This window comes from Apteryx rowi, unplaced genomic scaffold (genome assembly GCF_003343035.1).
Source record: "Apteryx rowi isolate R43461 unplaced genomic scaffold, aptRow1 scaffold_51, whole genome shotgun sequence".
In the NCBI taxonomy this organism is placed as follows: Eukaryota; Metazoa; Chordata; class Aves; order Apterygiformes; family Apterygidae; genus Apteryx; species Apteryx rowi.
Window position 1 is genome coordinate 96,250 of NW_020450772.1, and position 18,860 is coordinate 115,109.

The 18,860-nt window shown below is 34.8% G+C and overlaps 1 protein-coding gene across 2 annotated transcripts in view; it reads left to right on the forward strand.

The window, feature by feature from the left end:
- PIK3CB (phosphatidylinositol-4,5-bisphosphate 3-kinase catalytic subunit beta) overlaps nucleotides 1-18,860 on the forward strand; it is a 114,165-nt gene that overhangs the window by 77,574 nt on the left and 17,731 nt on the right. For both annotated transcript variants that reach the window (XM_026080124.1, XM_026080123.1), the window contains exons 9-15: nucleotides 2,223-2,474; nucleotides 3,038-3,134; nucleotides 4,031-4,161; nucleotides 8,914-8,967; nucleotides 11,188-11,376; nucleotides 16,706-16,827; nucleotides 17,938-18,081. In XM_026080124.1, coding sequence (XP_025935909.1) covers nucleotides 2,223-2,474; nucleotides 3,038-3,134; nucleotides 4,031-4,161; nucleotides 8,914-8,967; nucleotides 11,188-11,376; nucleotides 16,706-16,827; nucleotides 17,938-18,081 — 989 coding nt within the window. The remainder of the gene's footprint in view (nucleotides 1-2,222; nucleotides 2,475-3,037; nucleotides 3,135-4,030; nucleotides 4,162-8,913; nucleotides 8,968-11,187; nucleotides 11,377-16,705; nucleotides 16,828-17,937; nucleotides 18,082-18,860) is intronic.

Below are 18,860 nucleotides of genomic sequence, written 5' to 3' on the forward strand. Positions count from 1 at the left end.
TTCCTTGTTTTTGTAGTTCAGGCTAGCTGGTCTCATCAGTTTCTGGGTGCTTCAGGCAAAACAGAATTCCTGGGAATTATGTACACTGTTATTATTACAGGTGATTTCTGATGTCAGGATCAACAACTTTCCGTCCATGCATTTCTATATATAGTTTAAATCAAAAGTGTATTTTCCTGTTAAGCTGAAGAAACCAAAGATTTTTCTGTACTAGATGAGCTCAAATCTGTTCTGCCTGGAGATTTGGCTTTACATTCAGAAAAATAATCTCAGTTTCTGCTTAGTTGGCTGTTTCCTACAATTTCCTTCACTGTTAGGTATATTGAGTTAGAAGTATTTGTATATTGATATTTTGTATTTGTTCCTTCAGTTAGGAGATTATTAGTTGTATGYGATAATATAAGGAATTCAGAACTGAAAAATTTGGTAGGTAGCATAATTTAAACAAATATATTTTCGGATTGGCTATCAAAATGCAGTTTTCTCATCTATATACATTTTCAGATGTGAGGAGAATAACCTTCTTTATAATTCATAGTCACTTCTGCTATTGAATGACATTTGATCTACCAGCTAGTATTGCCTTTTACAAATAACCATTCCCTTTCAGAAAAACAAAAAACCAAACCATTCTTCTATTCCTCTTTCCCCGCAGCGCGCCCAAATTAACAGCATGGTGACAGAAAATGCATTACATTTTCCCTTCCTGACTTCATAGAGAAACTGAATGTTATTCGAGAGGAAACGTCAGGATTCTTTGTACAAGTCTCTAGAGAATTTATTTTATCTTATGCTCAACCATACTTTTTGAGATCATATTAATATGCATCTTAAATGAGTTGGAAGCATTTTGGGTCTGACTTTATCAGTATCTTCCTGGGTTTGCTGCTCAGGAAAAATTAAGAAATGATCCAAAATCTGTGGAGAGCTTTTAAATCTTATTTTCCAGTGCTGTAGACTTAATGGTTTAAATGATTAAACTCCATCAGACAAAAAAAAAAAAAAGAAAAGAAATCTTACCAATATTCAGAACAAACTGAATTTCAAGTTCAAATAAGTGTGGCTGACTTTTTTTTTTTTTTTTAGTGAGTGTAAAATATTTCGCCTCATATGGAACTGCTGTAAAAGGGAGTGGCATAATATTGTGGGAGAGATTCTTTCATGCTCATGTCTCTTACCAGAAGAAAAGAAATGACTGGAAACTTTACTAGGGAAACTTTAGAATTATAAAAGAATTTGTACGTTAGCAACATAATTAGCATTTGGACCTTCTTATGTTTACTGAAGTTATCACTGTTATTACCATGCTTTTAATTTGCTGCAGCCCAAGGACAGTTAAATATAAGTTAAAGTAGACTCTAGTATTTCTGTGTGTTTCTGAAATATTTTGGTGAGAATCTATAAGCTAAATTTTTTTCTTTTTTTTTTTAATGGGGGAGAGGAGTGGAAGGAGAAGGGAGAAAGAGGATGAATAGGTAATTCAACCTTGAAATGAAAGACGTACTGGTTTGAGGTGTGAACCATCACTTCTGTTTTCTAGACAGACTTTATCTAAAGTTAGTACTGATTTAGATATGAATTATTTTCAGGAAGTACTCTGGAGGGAACAAGTCAAAAAGTCAGCTTTTTTTGACTAATGATGAATAAGGTGGATAACTCAGTACACCTATTTTGCTATGTTTTTCAGCATAAATAATTTCTACAGAAAGAATTTGCTATARTATAGAAGAAAAAGATATTTATTTTAATTTATAATTACATTTTAATTTTAATAATTTATGATTTGTTTAAGTTATTGTTTAAAATTTTTTTAACCTATAATATTTAGACAGTTCTTATTTTTCACATTACCTCTTACTCATCATTATGTAAAAAAAGAAGCAGCTATTAAATAGTGTTAGCTGTTTTCCATTTTCATGCAGTAGATATAATATGCTATTTAATTTTAATGTGTACAAGTAATTTATTTTTCTATAACATGCTGGTCAGGAACATTAAGAGCAAAACAACCAAGAACTTGTTTTCAAAAATGATTTGGTTTGCTTTATTTTAAAAACTCAAATTTAGTGTTTGTTTTTAAGTTAAAAATATTGCTTAAAGGTATATATGTATATGTTCTGTAGAATTTTCTGTACAGAATTCTCTAGGTTCTGTGGGTGGATTTTGTGGCAATCTTTAAATTTTTTTTTTTTCCCCCCCCCCCTCTCAATTCTTTATTGCAGGTTCATGTTAGGGCTGGTCTTTTCCATGGCACAGAGCTCCTTTGTAAGACTATTGTAAGCACAGAAATATCTGGCAGAAGTGACCATGTTTGGAATGAGATACTGGAGTTTGAAATAAATGTCTGCGATCTACCAAGAATGGCAAGGCTCTGCTTTGCAGTTTATGCTGTGATGGATAAGGTGAAAACTAAAAAGTCAACCAAGGCAATGAATCCTTCCAAATACCAGACCATTAGGAAAGCAGGAAAAGTGGTAATTATTTCATTTGTTTTTCTTGAGTGTACCTCTGAATTATATTGAGCTGAGTATTCAGAAGTCTTTCATGTCCTCATTTTAGTGTTCAAGAGTGAAAATTGAAAAAAATGGTATTTAAAAAGAATGCATGTATGAAGAGTCACATGCTCCAGTACAAAAAAACCCTTCTCATACTTTTCAGATGGTGAAAAAGGCTTGAAATTTTGCTAGTAAGCCAGTTGAAAATGACTATTTAAAGAACCGTATTTTAAAGGCTAGTTTTCTTCTGAGCTCTAGATATGGTAGGGTTTTTTAAAAATTAAAAAATGAACATCTAGGCTTTTATTCAGGGAAATGTATATTTTTAGTGTGCCACTGGCAGTGTGACGCTCTTAAAATTAAGTTCTGTTGTCTTTGGTGGGTCTTGAGCATGTACTGAAAGCTATGCATGTGCTTTTCTGAAAGACAGCACTGTTTTTTTAAAAAAAAAAACTCTTAATTTTACTGATCTTGTAGTAGTTGCTACATTATAATGTTCACTGGAATTTAGTTTCCATTTAAAAAATTCTTTCCTTGAACAGCACTATCCTGTAGCCTGGGTAAATACCATGGTATTTGATTATAAAGGACAGTTGAAGAATGGAGAACTCATACTGCACAGCTGGTCATCATTTCCTGGTAAAGTTTAACTTTTAAGACTTGGACTTGAATTACTCATGAGGCCAAAGAGTAATACAAGATAATGGAATATTTAATTGCAGCACATAAATTGTCTGTCATCTCTTTACTTGTGTTATGTGGGTAAATATACACAGTCTTAATCTTTTTCATAAAAGTCAAAAAGTGTTGTAAGGGAACCTGTTTGGCAATAGTGTTCTAAAAGCTTCATTCATTGTGGAAGGAAAATTGCATGAAAGCAGAGTATTGTCACCTGTGTTTTATGATGCAGTTTGGATTTTATTGCTTCTTTTGGGGTTGCCTATGCTATGACAAACAGATAAGCTGTATTACATTTAACAGTATCTGAGTCAGCAAAAACCATGGATTAGAATTCTTTTTTTTTTTTTTTTAAAGGCTTCATTCACTTCAGATTCAGATTGCTTACTAAGACTGCCTGAAATCTAGATGTCATGCTTCATCCCTCCACAAGAAATACCATGTCAGCCTGGCTATAGTGCTGAATGAAATCTGGCTTAAAACTCCTTTTGTTTCATACTATTTGATATAGGGGTAATATATGCCGATTTACAGAAGCTTCACATCTCTTTGGGATTGAAGCTGCATTAAGGGCTTGGCTCAGTATAGGGATAACTTAGCTTCCCTTTATTTTATATTTCTTTTGGAAAGAGAAAATCACTTTCTCATTGGGTGATAATTCAACATTTCTGAGCATGTGAGGGAAGGATAGTTTATGCTAGAAATTCAGTGCGTTGTGGAGAAAGTGCTCTCTGTAGCAAAATATGCTTCTGTGCATTGCGTACAGGAAGCAATTTCTTATTGCATCATTGCCTTTCAGAGTTTTTTTACTTTTTGTAGATTCCTGTCCTATAATATTAATTGTTCTAATATTTTAGATGAACTTGAAGAAATGTTAAATCCAATGGGAACAGTCCAGACTAACCCTTACACTGAAAATGCAACAGCTTTGCACATTAGATTTCAAGAATATTCAAAACAACCTATTAATTACCCTCCCTTTGATAAGGTAAGGTATTACATAAAGAGCAGTCATGAATGCTTATATGTAAATAGCTGATCATTCTTTCCTTGCAGCACTGCCTTTTCCACTGAATTCCCCGCTTCCTGCCTTCTAGCTAACATACTGCAGTTGTTTAAACTTGGGCTACATAACATTGTCAGTGCTCTGACTTCAGGCTCTTCAGATAATATTTTGAAGATGTATATATTTTAAATATTCTGTACAGAGTCCCTTGAAGGTCAGAAGTATAATCAATTTCCAGTATTGGCGATCTCACAAAAAACGAAGCTTAGCTGCACTTCTGGAAATTTTCAGTCTGTGCTTGCCTGTCTTTTACACAGATCTGTTATTTCTTTGAACAAATAGATCTTACTCTATCTTTAGACCACTTCTTTTTTCTATGAGCTAAAAACCTTTTCAGGATAAATAGGCTCTTAAGGATGTACAAAAATGGATTCTCAAAGTCTGCTTTTGAATTAAATCACCTTAAGTTGCCCCACATGCTTCTACAGATACAAATAAGAATGTCTGTCTAGAGAGAAAGTGTATATTCAGAATACATGTGATAGTGTCTGTGATGTAAATGCTAATTGGCAGATCTGTTCACAGACTGACAAATAAAGCGAAACCCAGGAAACAAGTAACAAAATGAGTGTTAAAACAGCCAGTTATTGATGTGTTAAAGATAAGATTTAACTCATACATAAATTAATCTAAATTTTGTTTGTAGGAAAGCTCATAACTGCTTAGAGCAAATACCATTTTCTCTGAGTAATTTGCACCTTTGGTGGGGAGATCAACATTCAAACTTAAAAGCTGTGTCATTTTGATCAAGGAGGAGTTTTTAAGGGTTAATTCATCAAAAATGAGATTGAAATCTGATAGTTAAGATAGTGGGGCTTTTGGGGGGGGGGGAGGCGTTTCTCCCCTGTTAGTGTAGTACCTACACATGTTCTTGTAATAAAACATAGCATTAGAAATATCTCCAGAGCTAGAACAGTATTGACTAATTGCCGTCTTGGTTTTGGTTAACCAATTTAATCTTCATACCAGATGTATTTCAGTTAATTTTATTATTGGTTTATTTGTAATGTTTTGAGTTTTTTGCTCATTACTTTGCATGTATTTAAGTTCTAAAGAAAAATAAAAGCTGCTTTTCTCCTAAATATGGAAGCGTAATGGGAAGTACATCTTAAATAATCACGTTTGTTCTGGTTCTATTGCTCCTTTTAACTGTACCTGAGATATTAAGTTTTCAGTATGTTAAAATGTTGAGGGTTAATGTTTTGATAAAGCCAAGAGATATTACTGAGTAAGTTAGGTTATGTATTGACATTAAGGTGACATCTGAATGACGTTCTTCCCCATCCCTCATAACTTCCGTTTGGTTGCTGCCATTGTTTATTTGGTGACTTTGCCCCCTTCTTAAACTGTACTTCAGAAATCCTGCACATCAGATGAGGGAAATCATGGAAATCCCAGTGCATTTTTATAAGTAATTCCAGAGCTGGTAATGAAACATTCATTGAAAGCATTCAACTTTGAGAAAATACTAAAAAAAAAAAAAAAAAGGTACTTTTTAAGCAGCACTTAATTTTTTCCAGTAACTTTTGTACTTATAACTCCCTAGAGTTAAGAAAATGTTTTGCAATATCACTGGGAAAATTCAGAGCATAAAGATGTTTTGACTTGATAATTCATTCCATTTCTGGGGTAAGCTGAAATTTTTCCCTTGAAGAAAATAAGATAACCAATCTCAGAAAGATTGTCTTGATGAAGGTCCTGTTGAATCAGAAAGAGTAACGTTGCAGCTACTTGGTTTATATCAGCTAAGAATCTGGTTTGGGGCATGTTTTGGGTTTTTTTTGTTGTTTTTTTTGTTTGTTTTTTAAGATGAACTCTAGTTTAGTGTATGGCTGGTTCTAACTTTAAGAGTTTTTACTTGTTTCTGCCAAGATGATAGTGAATCAGATGCCCAGTCTTTATTTTAAAAAACATGTTGTGTAAAGTAGATGAATCTTTAGATCATTGCATGGATCCACTTGCAGTGATCAGTCAGATGTTTAAGGCTGACTGAGTAAAATTTCTGTGACAACTGATAAGAAAGCTGTTACCTAATGCGGGAGCCGTCTATTGGGCCGATTAATGATCGGTGCTGCTGACAGACCAACAAGGCTTGTAGTTCAGTTGAACAAAGTTGGACTTGCAGAAACTTCCAAAGTTTATTTGCAAACAGAATAACTCTAAAAAAGCACAAGGAGGCAAGTATCAAACTTAGAATTAGGACATTGGGGTTTTGTTTGTGCCTGTTTTCATGCCCAGTACGTAAACAGGCTTTGTTGCAAAGTAGCAGATGTTATGCAACATATTAATTTCATACAAAGAAAAAAATAAAACAGGCTAGTACCTTTTAAGGATTTTAACTGCTGGATATTTAGGCTCTAATTATTGTAGTCTTTTGTTTCTCATATTGCTTGAGTAAAGATGAAGTGACTGTGTTGCTGAATCTGGGGCTGGTGGTGTATTCCTGGGTGATGGGAGAGAGAGACCTCTGAGGAAAAGGAAATGCTGTAGTTATTTAGACTTTTTTTCTTGATTGGTATTTCATTTTATAAATTCTTCTTCAAAGCAGCACCATCTAACAGCTGTGGATATGTCTAGCTGGCCAGTTCAGCTGGCCTAATTAGCTTAGGCAGTGTGTCATTATAACACATCTCTTGCTTGCAGTAGTATGCAGGAGTATAGTTTGAGGAACTGTATTTACATCTGTACTTAACTAGCCATTATAATTTACTGCATGAACTGCTAAATATAAGTAAAATCTTCAAAAGGCCAAAAAAAAGGAGCAAGAGGATCGCAGAAAACTCAATACTGAGACTTTGGGGAAATGTTGCTTTGCTGTTAGCAAAAGGAACAGTTTTTTTCATGAGGGTAACTATATTTTAACTGGTGCTGTGAGTTTGTTGGTGGAACATTAACATTACATGAGTTCTCACTGGAAGGTGATTGTTCATGCTGTTATACAAGAGAAGACGGTAGATACAGAGGAGTAACTGCACGCAATAACTGAGATCTTTCAGGAGATGTGAGAGCATGGTGTGAGAAAGGAGAAAGTTTTGTGGATTTGTACTGAACAAGAGGGCTGGAAGTGTGGGTCTGTGGATAGCAAATATGACTCATGGAAGCAACACTCCTGAGAACAGAGCAGCGGCAGAGATGAGCAAACAAAAGATAATTGAGAACTGAGGAATTGATTTGCAGTACTGGAAAATAATGCAATGAGAAACAGAAGATGGGGCTGTAGAGAAGAGTAGTTGGTCCACAAATGAAGAAGAAGAAAATGGAGGTAATCATGAACACTGGTATTCCTGAACTTGGAAGACCTATAGATTAGAAAAAGGACTGTGCTGGCTACACAGTGGGATGTAGTGAGAGGAATTGAAATCTTTGTATATAAATGCAAAGAGACTCTGGTAACCAAGTAGAGGAACATGAGCTATTGATGCAAGATATAGGTATGTATGATGGGAATTGTGACTGAAATGTGTGGTTGAAAGTATAAAATGGAAGTACTGGTGGTGAGATGGCACTGTATGTTAATGAAGCAGGTGACTGAAAAGAAATAACAAGGAAAAACTAAAGGAGAAAAAAACCCTGCATGGGTTAGTCATTTTGAGAAAGAAGGGAAAGGATCAGTCTACTGTGAAGAGTCAGAGGATGCATGAAGTCTTTGGAGTAGTATTAGACACAGAGGTACAGTATGTATATGATGGAAACTGTTGTTATATGAGACAAGCCTTTCCCAGAGATAAATTTGAGGGGAAGTCCTTTTAATGAAGCTGGAGCTTTGGTATTTCTGAATATGACAGCTGATGTATTTCAGATTTGAGTGAGTCTCTTTAAAAGACGTGGTCATAGAACATAATTTCAGATCGGCTGGTTGATAAATAAGCAGGGAGGATAGAAAAGGAGTTCTGAAAATTATCCATTCATTTTCAGAGGAGGGGATTTTAATAAATGCAACARCTAGCTAGGGATGTCACTGAGGAATTCAGGGAATTGGATATGGTTGAAGGCTGGATTTTCTTTAACTTGAAGATCCAAATATCTACATGGAATTTGGTTTTCTGAGTGAGGGAAATAAAATCGACTGAAATGGACTTCAGACTTAACTGGGCAGCTACCTCAAAAGGGATACCTGGAAAAAGCAGAAAACCTCCAAGGAATGAAAAAGAATACTGACCAGTGGTGGTCGGTGTCAGGGTGGTGGTCGGTGTTTGTTTTTAAGGTTGCCTCTTGGCAGGGAAGAAGTAAAAGGATAAAAATGAAAATCATTAAAAGGAAAGCTGAGTTGTCCTGTAAAACTTGCAGAGAATGATTTAAAAAATAAAAAAATAGCAAAGAGTTCATAAATTCCAATGTGTTTTTGTTTCTGCAGCTTACATGCTAGAGATGGAGACCCTCCTTCTCTTCACCCCCATCCCTTGTTTTAGGTCAGGTGGCTGCAGTGTATTGCTCTGGTTCTCAAATTGCTCGAGTGGATTGCTCTTATGTAATGCTTATTTGTGAATATCAGATTAACAGTTCTCTATAACACAGTATAAAGTCCATGTTATATCATTTTATACACAATGTAAGTGTTGTAATTCTCTAAAAGATAGCAAGAATTCCTTAACTGCCTCATTTCTATGATATTTATGCCTTCAGTGTAGTCAGATTTGAATTTAAATCTAATGTATTTACAAACATCTTTTGCAGATACTTGAAAAGGCAGCTGAGATTGCAAGAAGCAGTGACAATGCTGCAATGGCGGTAAGCGGCTGCTAAAAGCAATATCTTCAACATTAGCTGCTACTTATGTTCTGCATCAATCTAAGGAGAAATAAGTGTAATACTTGAGTAACTAAAATTCTGCTTGCTTTATGCTCTTTAATCCACTTTGGGGACTGCTTCAAAATTCAGATATATATCCACTTTCTGCATTATATTTTGGGCTTCCAGAAGGACTGTAGCTGTTTCTTTGTCAGAAAGCGCAATTGTTTTATGTATTCTGCATTACCTGCATTCAAACCTTGATGCTGTTGGCTGCATATGCACTTACAGGGGATGGGATGGTGTGCTTGGATGTTTGGCCGAAGTGTACCAGGGCTGCCATGTGGTGTGTGTGCRCGAGTTCACTTCTGTATGTCAGAGGAAGAGAGAGGTGTTACTACGGTGTAGATATGGGACACAGCTTGGATTTCCATTAGCACTGGAACTGGAAAGCATTCCCAGGTTGCATAAAATATTTGCAGGGACAGCACTCAATTTTATCAATTTTACAGTGATTTGCTTGATTGTCAGATGTTTCCAGATAAGTGCTTTCAAAAATGATCATTAGTCTCTAACGAGAAGTTTCTTAAATGTGATGATTATATGATCTTGAGGAAATGGATGGTTCTAACTTGAAGACAAATTTTGAAATGATCTGCAAAATCTGAAGTTGTTTTCTTCATATCGTATACTTAATGTTGAGGAAAATATTGTAAAAGTATACAGAAGATTGCAAATATAGCTTAAGATGGTGAAAACACAATAGGAGCAACAGTAATTGCATTATATATAAAAATAAAGCAGTTACTTGAAAAACATGTCAGTTATAAATAATAGTGGATGCTTAAAGTGCTCAGGAAGAGTGAAGACTCGCTACTACTTCTGTTATGAACAACTGAGTATACAAATAATTGGAATTCTTACCTAGCAGAATGTCAACTTAGTATTGTGACTTCTAATTTGAAAGCTTAGCATTCTCAGATACAAGAATCGCATTGTTTTTATGACTTTGTTTACTGTTTATTTTGATATAGAGTATGTACTTAGTTTACTAAACAACTATTTCAGTTCAACTAGCTGTTTTAAGTCTCTTCTGTCTTAAACAATTTTTACATGAGATTTTTGCATGATAATTTTTACTTAAAAGATTTCAGCATAGRTAGTGCATGGCTCAGGCACTCCTTCTTCCTGGAGGGAGCTAATGCATGCAGCAGTTGGATTATTTTGTCAGCTGGGAAACCTGTGCAGTATTTTATTTTAATGAGCTGTGTGTTGCTGCTATCAGTCCTAACTGACTTGAGCTACCATTTCTCATGAACTTTCCTTCCCACCCCCGCAAAAAAAACCCATAAAGATCTTTGGTCTACCTCTTAAAAATTATTTAGAAACTTTCTTGGCCTTTGTGAAGATAAAGGGGGCTTTGATATTTAAAGATTGCCATATAGCTTCCAAAATATATATTGAAACTAACTTATTTGGTGCAACTACCACATCATTATCCAGAAGGAGCAGTTTCTGTTATGTTTCAATGCTTTTTGGAATTCTAATGTTGATATCTTTAATTATATATCCTTCCTTGTAGCTTGCGTAAGGGTACGACTGGAGGCAAAAGGCGGCACCTAAGTCACTGTGATCCTTAAAATGAAGATTCATTCATGTAATCTGATTTATAGAATCAGTACTAGTGTTAATGTTTCAGAGAGGAAATGGGCCAAAATAATGTCTGGAAAAGACAAGTCTGGATTAGAAGACAAAAAATGTGTTCATACATGTAGCAAATATACTTCCATTTGGTTATTGCTGGAAAAGTATCTTTTGGCATTTGATTTAAAAACAAAAAACAAAAAAACACTTAATATATCTGTATAGCTATAAAATTTGCTCATTTGAAAACCAAAAGGAAAAAGTATATGCATCCTAAGCAAGTTCTTCATGTTAAGTTGGAAAATAGAAATATCGCCATCTAGTGGCATAAACTCTAAAGTTTAGCTATTTTTTCAGAAACTTCTGTACACTGAATTTTGAATCTGACTGTATTAGTTGCATTTGTTAGAACTGGCTCCAGAAATCTGAGATATGACAGAAGGGCGTAATAGGCATTGCCCTGTGTTCCATGAGTTTTGTCTGATGTTTTTCCTGGTATAGAATTTACAGTGTTTGAGGTAAAATATTAGAATCTTACCAAATGTATCAAAATGTTACACGTTTCTCATTTTCTAGGGTCGAGGTGGTAAGAAGTTTTATGTTGTGCTGAAAGAAATAATGGAAAGAGATCCCTTATCTCAACTTTGCGAAAATGAAATGGATCTTATTTGGACTTTGCGATATGACTGTCGTGAAAATTTTCCACAATCATTGCCAAAACTGCTGCTCTCTTTAAAGTGGAACAAACTTGAAGATGTTGCTCAGGTAAGGGAAATGATAGAGTGGGAGAAAAATGCTGTAGCCAAGCATGAGTAAATTGGGAGGAGGGCTGTGTAATCTGTTTTTTGTTTTTGTTTTTTTTGTTTCCCACCCAAGCATAGAAATTTTGAAATAGTGCAATAAATTTTGGTTTATAAAAATAAGATTGTACAACTTCTTTAGTTTGGACACATAAGCAAGAGCTTACTGCTTTAAAAAATAAAAATAAAAAAAATCCCCAAATACATTTCAGAAATCCTCTGAACGATGAGAAAAGCATGCAAAGTACTCGTACAGGCTGATTTGGAAATCCTCTGAATTGGAAAGACGGCAAGTACAAGTACCAGTCCAGGGCTACAGCAAGGTTATAGCACTGTTGCAAGGGTCTGGTAAAGTTCTCTCAACAGCTCTGGCTCCTCTGCCCAGGTTGTAATTTAGGCTTTGACTTTACCAAAACTTAATCTTGTGCTCAACTTTGATCTTACATGCAAGGAATTTTTAGTTGCTGATCATCAAGATCTGAAATAAAGCTTTTTATTCAAAATTTTAAACTGCTCGAAGGCCATGAAAATCCCAGTCTTGGACTGGGTAATTAAACCTCATTGAAGCAGCCGATTTTGCAAAAAGCTACAATGCACACTAGTGGGACAAAGTACCTTGCTCTCCTCAGGGAGGCAGTCTGACCAAATAGGTTCCCTTTGAAGTGCCTGTGTAAGTAATTAAGGACTTAAAGATTTGTGTTAATTGTGATACAAGGTTACATTTACAGTAAAGCTATCATTGGTTTGCTACATAGCTCTGCAAAGTTATTTCATTATACTGTACAGAGTTTGGCGTGTCTGTGTTTTTGCCTCATTGACCCAAATAGAATCCAAATCTTGTAATGCTTTTTGGGAATAGGTGGAGACTTGATGTATGAAAAATATATGAAGTTTATGTGAGGCTGCTCCTGCTTGATAGACTGACTTAAAAGTCTCAAATTAACAGATTCCTATATTTGTATTGGAACTTTAGTCTGACTGTGTACACAGCAAGTTGAGCAAAGCTATAAAAATCTGGATGGTATTAACACACACAGTACTGACTGTAACGGTGAATCCAGGCACTGTGGTTCGTCTGCTTACTCTTGACACAACTGCACATTTGAATGACACAAGTTCGTGCAGATTCTTACACCAAGATAGTATTTGTTTTCTTGTGTGAAAGTGATTTGGACATTTTTATAATAATTTCTTACACTAATTATTTGAAAGGAAAGTTATTTTTTAAAGTAGGAGCTAAAAAGCAATTACTATGAAAGGTTAAGGTTCATAGTATAAATCTGTGTTCTTGATTAGTATTCTGACCTTTGCCTCTTACAAGCTAGCTGTCTTTGGAAGAAAAGGAAACTGTTCCATGAAAACTCCAACTTCCATCTGTTCATCGTATGATCTTTGTGACTGTCCAGTCAGACAGAATCATAGTATGCCTCCAGGATAGAGACTACTTTCTACTAAATCCTTCCCACCAGTTAGATACTCTGAGAAGTTACAAAATGATGGGAATTTCATCCTAGCTCAGTGTCTGTGCAATGAGCACTACACTAACGAAAGGCAGCACCCACATGTTTCTCACTCGCTTGTGTTTTTCATATGCAAGAATTCTCTTGTTCTTCATTAATTCCAATATGTGCTTCTGAATTGATTGTTTATTATTAAAAGTTATCCAGAAATATGAATTGTAAAAATATGAGCAGGTATTTGTTTACTTGTTAAAAAATGTAAAAGGTATATTGATCAGTTACTGGGACCTTTGAGGTTTGGCCTTTGGTACTAAGGTTTTGAAAAGTGATTTGAAGTATAGATATTCGTTTACAGCTCAAAAGGTGCTTTAAATTTGGGAATATAGAAATACAGATAAAATGGCATAAAGGATTTTATTAAATTAGTGGCTGAAAATAGATAGTCATCTTGCTTATTACTGTGTACTCTCTGGAAGGTATGTTGTATTCCTGTTTGCTTATGTCAAGACAGTAGTGTGGTGTATTTGAGTATGATTTTTGGCAGCAGTGATAGTATATCTGAATTCTGAAACACTCCAGATAATTCTGTAGCACTTCGACATTTAAGTACTTCCACTCACTTACTTTCCCTGGTGAGGGAAGACAGCAATTTTTTTTATGGATTCCGAAATCAGTGGGACTCGTATTTTATCCCTTGTTATTATTACATATGTTGAATACTAGCTATATATTGTAATACTTGCACTAATAGAACAACATATGTGCCTTGGTACTAGAAGTGTTGGAAAAGCCTATTGTTCACAACAAGTATTTCAGTGAAAACCTGATACTTAGGGCAAAAAGTTTTAAAAAGAGCTGTTGTCAAGAAAAATGAAGAAAAATGAACTACGTTTCTGTTTCTGTTATTACATCTCAAAAGTAATTTTTTTGGGGGGGAGGAGGAAATATTTGATGGTAAAACATCTTTAATCTATTACTTCAGTGGTCCATAAAGTTATGTACAATGGATCAAAGCAGCTTTCTTGTATTAATTACCACATATATTTCATACAATCTCTTACTGTATTGCAATGTTATAATGGAAAAGTTGCACTGGATGAATTCCCTATGTGTTTACCCTTATTCTTTTCACTCAGCCCAGTGGTAGGATGGCAGAACCTGTTGGCAGAGTACGTAAACAATATTTATTCTCAAAACAGAAACTAAACCTTAAAAAAAAACCCAACCAACTTTTGGTGAGGTGGCACCATCATTAACTAGATCTAGAGAAAGTACAGCTGCTCAGAGTTGACTTTTGAAATGTTTGAAATAACTGGAATAAAAATCCTGATCTATGCTTAACTGTATTTTATTCTATGTTATAGTAAACTTGTCTTGTTAGGGAAGAAATCATGGCTTTTGGTTGTGTGTGGTGTGGCTTTTTTTTGTTTTTGTTCGGTTTTGTTTGGTTGTTTTTTTCTGACAGAAAATAAATTGATAGACTAAGGCCAATTAGACTTCAGCTTTCTTTAAATCTCTAGCTCATTGCCGAGAATTGAATTTGTGAGGAGCTGCAGACTGTAAGGAGAACGATGCAGTAATTCATGTATATACGGTTTTAACATGTCCGTTAGGCAGATAACTTTTAAAACCTGAAACGCATATTAGTGGATATTTTGAAATGTAAAATTTCTTTATAAACTAGATGTACTTGGGAGCTCTTCAGAGCTGTCCCTCTGTTGTCTAAGCAGCTGAGGGCACTTTGATGTATGTTTCTTTAGTCCAGATGATTGCAGGAGTATATCTAATATCTAATATCCTTTGACCTGTGCATTTGAGCACTTTGCTGCCCACCTGGGATGTGAAGCTAGTTGGACTGCACTTCTCTCTTAATAAAAGCTCCAAGGAAGAATGTAAACAGAGCAGTATGTATTTGGGGGATTTTCTTGGCAGTTTCACAGGTCATATCACTTAACGTTTTCTCATTTTAATAACCTCTGAAATAATTTTAACAATTGAGGGCTGGTACAGTCAAAATGAGGTTTGTACCTTCTAATATGCTTCGCGATGAATGTTCTTACTGTAGACTGTGACTTTCAAAATTCATTGCCTAATTTGGGGCATGTCATGCCACTTTAACCGAGAACTGCAGTCTGAAAACATGAGTTAATTTTTATCATCCATCATTAACAGAATATTTCTGTACTTTTTTTTCTGCACCTGATTTCAAGTAGGTTGTCTAGGAGTCCTGATACATTTGTTTTGAAGTTTCTTATTCTGTCTCTGACAGGCATGGTTGCTGTTTGCATTTTCAGCATCTGTTTTATGGTATTGACTGTCAGGGGTTTTTTGTTTTTAGATTTTTAGTAGTAGTATTCATGATACTTAAGTGCTGATGGCTGTAGTGAGTACTTCTTGACATAAGGACTGGTGTCACTGATCCTTTCAGGCTATAAAAGGGCATCTATATTCAGAAACATCTTTAATTTTATTTTACATCTTTATGAATCTTGCCTGTGTTGCTGCAATAAGTATTTGCTCATGAAAACAGTTGCACTGGTTTTTTYCCCCCCTTCTGGAATTGTAGCATGGCCACTGGATTTGCGTTTTGATTGATTTGTACCTTTTTCTAGTCTTCTGAAGTTCACAAAACTGCACAGATTAACCAGTTCAGAATTTGGTCCCTATAGTGTTTAAATGGTGTTAGGAAACTGCATATTAAATGAAGGTTAATATTATGAACTCATACCTGTTTCTCATACTTGAACTGAAAATCTTAATTGTACTATGACATATAGCAGAAAATGGAGATTTTCACTGTGGATGTAAAAGGGCCACTAACTTGGGAGAAAACTAAGGTCATTTTAATCATTCAGATTTTATAATTTTCAATTTACTATGAAATATCTGTATTATCGAATTTGTAGGAAAGGAGATTTTTATCATGAATTATGACTAGTTGCTAAAGAGAGGAAAGATCTTATGCTGTTGATATTACATTTACACATTCAGACTTGTTTATTTCCACTATTAGTGTACTGCTTTCAGTCATATGACTATATGCATATTATTAAATATGCATGTATATTTATGTGTGTATGTGTGTGTACGTATACACACATGTATGTGTATATATATACATCTCCTTAGTGGGTAGCTTCATTAATAATTCAGTAAAAAAAAGTTTCTTGTGAGACTTCMACATATTTTTGTTCTTAGTAGTCTGAAATAAATACACTAGTGTTTCTTGTATTTTTTTCCAGCACATCACTGTCTTGAGCATTAGGAATTTTTTTTTTACATATCTAACTTGACTCATCCTTTCTGCAATTTAATCCCATAACTATTCACAGTGCATGTGGGGAAAATGCTATACCAGTTAAGGTGGCTATATATTTTTGGTAAAGACTTCTCTAAACAAAAACCTTGCAATAATTTTTTTTGTGAAAAGCTTTTAACATTACCAAAATATTTATGTATATTATGTATATTATGTATATTTATGAAAGCTTTAACAAAACATTCTTTAAATTTTATTGAAACTGTTTATAAAACATATGCATCTGGGGTTACCTAATTTTTGTTTACTGTGCATCATGTCTATGTATGAAGAAACAGATTTTTCTGACTAAATGTAAACAAGACCTGTTGCCAAAAAATAATCTGGATAACTTTAAAGGGCAAGAAACTTCATCAGAAATGGGGCTGTTTGCCCACAATTATTTTTCTTTTTGTAATCAGGTCGGTCCATAATCTCCTTCTGTTAGTATGAATACTTTATCCAAAGGCAGCTATGCTTTCTGCTTTCAAAGTAGTTACTTTACATGTAACCTAATAGCCTTCTTTTTAAAACAGCTTCAGGCTCTTCTTCAGATATGGCCCAAGCTGCCGCCTAGAGAAGCCTTAGAATTGTTGGATTTCAATTACCCAGACCAGTATGTGAGAGAATATGCAGTGGGTTGTTTAAAGCAAATGAGGTGAGTATGTTGTATTAGTTCAAGAATTATTGGGGGGAAAACTTAATTCTGTTTGTCAACAGGAAAAAAAAAAGACCCAAAGACAGACGATTTCAACAGGCTGCCTGCCACATACAGGTGCCCAAGTAAAGCATCCTTTCTAGATAAGCAAAATGGTAGCCAAATAAAACCGTGTTTTTCTGCTGTTCCATACTATTAAGAGGACACAACCAGTGTCCTTTTTCCCAAAGAGAGGATATGTGTCCTCATCTTTTTTGGACAAAGGGAAAGCAAGACAGTGTTAGAACTTTTTCATAATGAGGGGACAAAATATTAAGAGTCAAATACTATAAGGACTGCTATCCAGCCACCTCTCACTCACTGTCGGGTATTATCTGCATCATTTAATAGAAATGTAAGCTGTAACTTATGATTAAAAAAATGAGAACTATGGATTTGTTTGTTCTTCAGGGTAGCCTTTGCTATCTGCAGTTCTTACTTTATCATATATAATTTTGCTGTTCACTGTAACCTGAGGCAAGATTTGTTTAGCCTTATCATTTGCAGCATTACTGCTTATTTCCTGTCCTTGAATTCTAAATTTGCTGTGGTGAATAGTTTAATGATTAATTTTTTTTTAATGGTCAAGGCTAGATTTTTTGGAAAAAAAAATATTTTGACTTCTTTCGAATGTAAACAAGTAATTTAGCTGTTGGGCTAGCCTAATAATGTTGAATTGTTACATCTGGACTTAGTATTCTTAGTTCTGTCTCTGAAGCAAAGTTGTGTTCAACTGAGTATCAAAAATCAATTTCCAAATTCTTTAAAAAGTCTGCTGAAGACAGCTGGTAAAAACCTCAGCCTAGAGGTGATACTTCTAGGATTCTTTCCTTTTAGGTTTGGTGGCCTTAAGATTCTTTCAGAGTCATAACTGACTGATTAATCAATCCACCTGGCAATTTTGCACTCAGTTGTGCATTATTTTTCTTTTCCATGTGACTGAAAGATTGGGACGCTTTTGCTATTGAAACTAGGTCTGTTATAGCTGGATTTGCAATGTGCCTGTGGATTTCTAGAATATCGTTAATCTAAGTCCTCTGTTGTTAACTGGTTTTATGTGCCTCATTCTAGTGATGAAGAGCTCTCTCAGTATCTTCTTCAACTTGTGCAAGTCCTGAAATATGAACCTTTTCTTGATTGTGCTCTCTCCAGATTTCTATTAGAGAGAGCACTCGCTAATAGGAGAATAGGGCAGATGTTGTTTTGGCATCTAAGGTAAGAACTTCTCCCTTCCCTCTTTCTAAACCTATCATGCCTTGTTGGAGTTGCAGTAGGCAGATCAAGAGATTTCTTTCAAATATGCTTTCTTGAGGATTTTTCTAAATGAGCTATTTTTGTCCATAAGAAATGACTGTAGTCCTCTTCCTTGTGTTTCTTTACCTTTGGCATTTATAGATCAAAGGAAGCCCATAATTAAAAATATATTATTGTATTTTGTCATCCATTGTTTGAAGGAAGCATTCCAAAGTGCATTCAGCCCTACCTAACTGATGAGTTAGGTTAGTATATAAATTTAATCTTTATGTTTTTGCTGTGCTTGCAGTGAAAATACAATATTTATACCTCACAACTGGGGGAAAAAATTATATTGAGAGACTAACAGAAAATCAGAGCAGTTCAGTGTGTAGTTTTTTCTTTTTGAGGACCAGTTCCATGAATGGCAGATACCTTGTGGCATGGGCTATAGCTTGATTCTGTATTCAAAATGCAACTTGCTTATTTTAATCTTTCTAAATTAAAAGAGCAAGTACTATACAAAAATGTGTTGGAGGATAACTAGCTTTGCTCTAATGTCTGGGGGGTTGTTTCAAGTTGTTCCTCCTCAGGGAAATTTTGTTTTTGCCCTTATGAATATTTGAGATTACCCAGTTTAACACAGCCCTGCCTCCCAATATGATCATCTAGAGCTTATCAGTACTAATTTTTGCAGTAAAAGAGGTTCCTGAAAACAAATATCTAATCACTACCTCTTAAACTATTGCCTCTGGAACAGT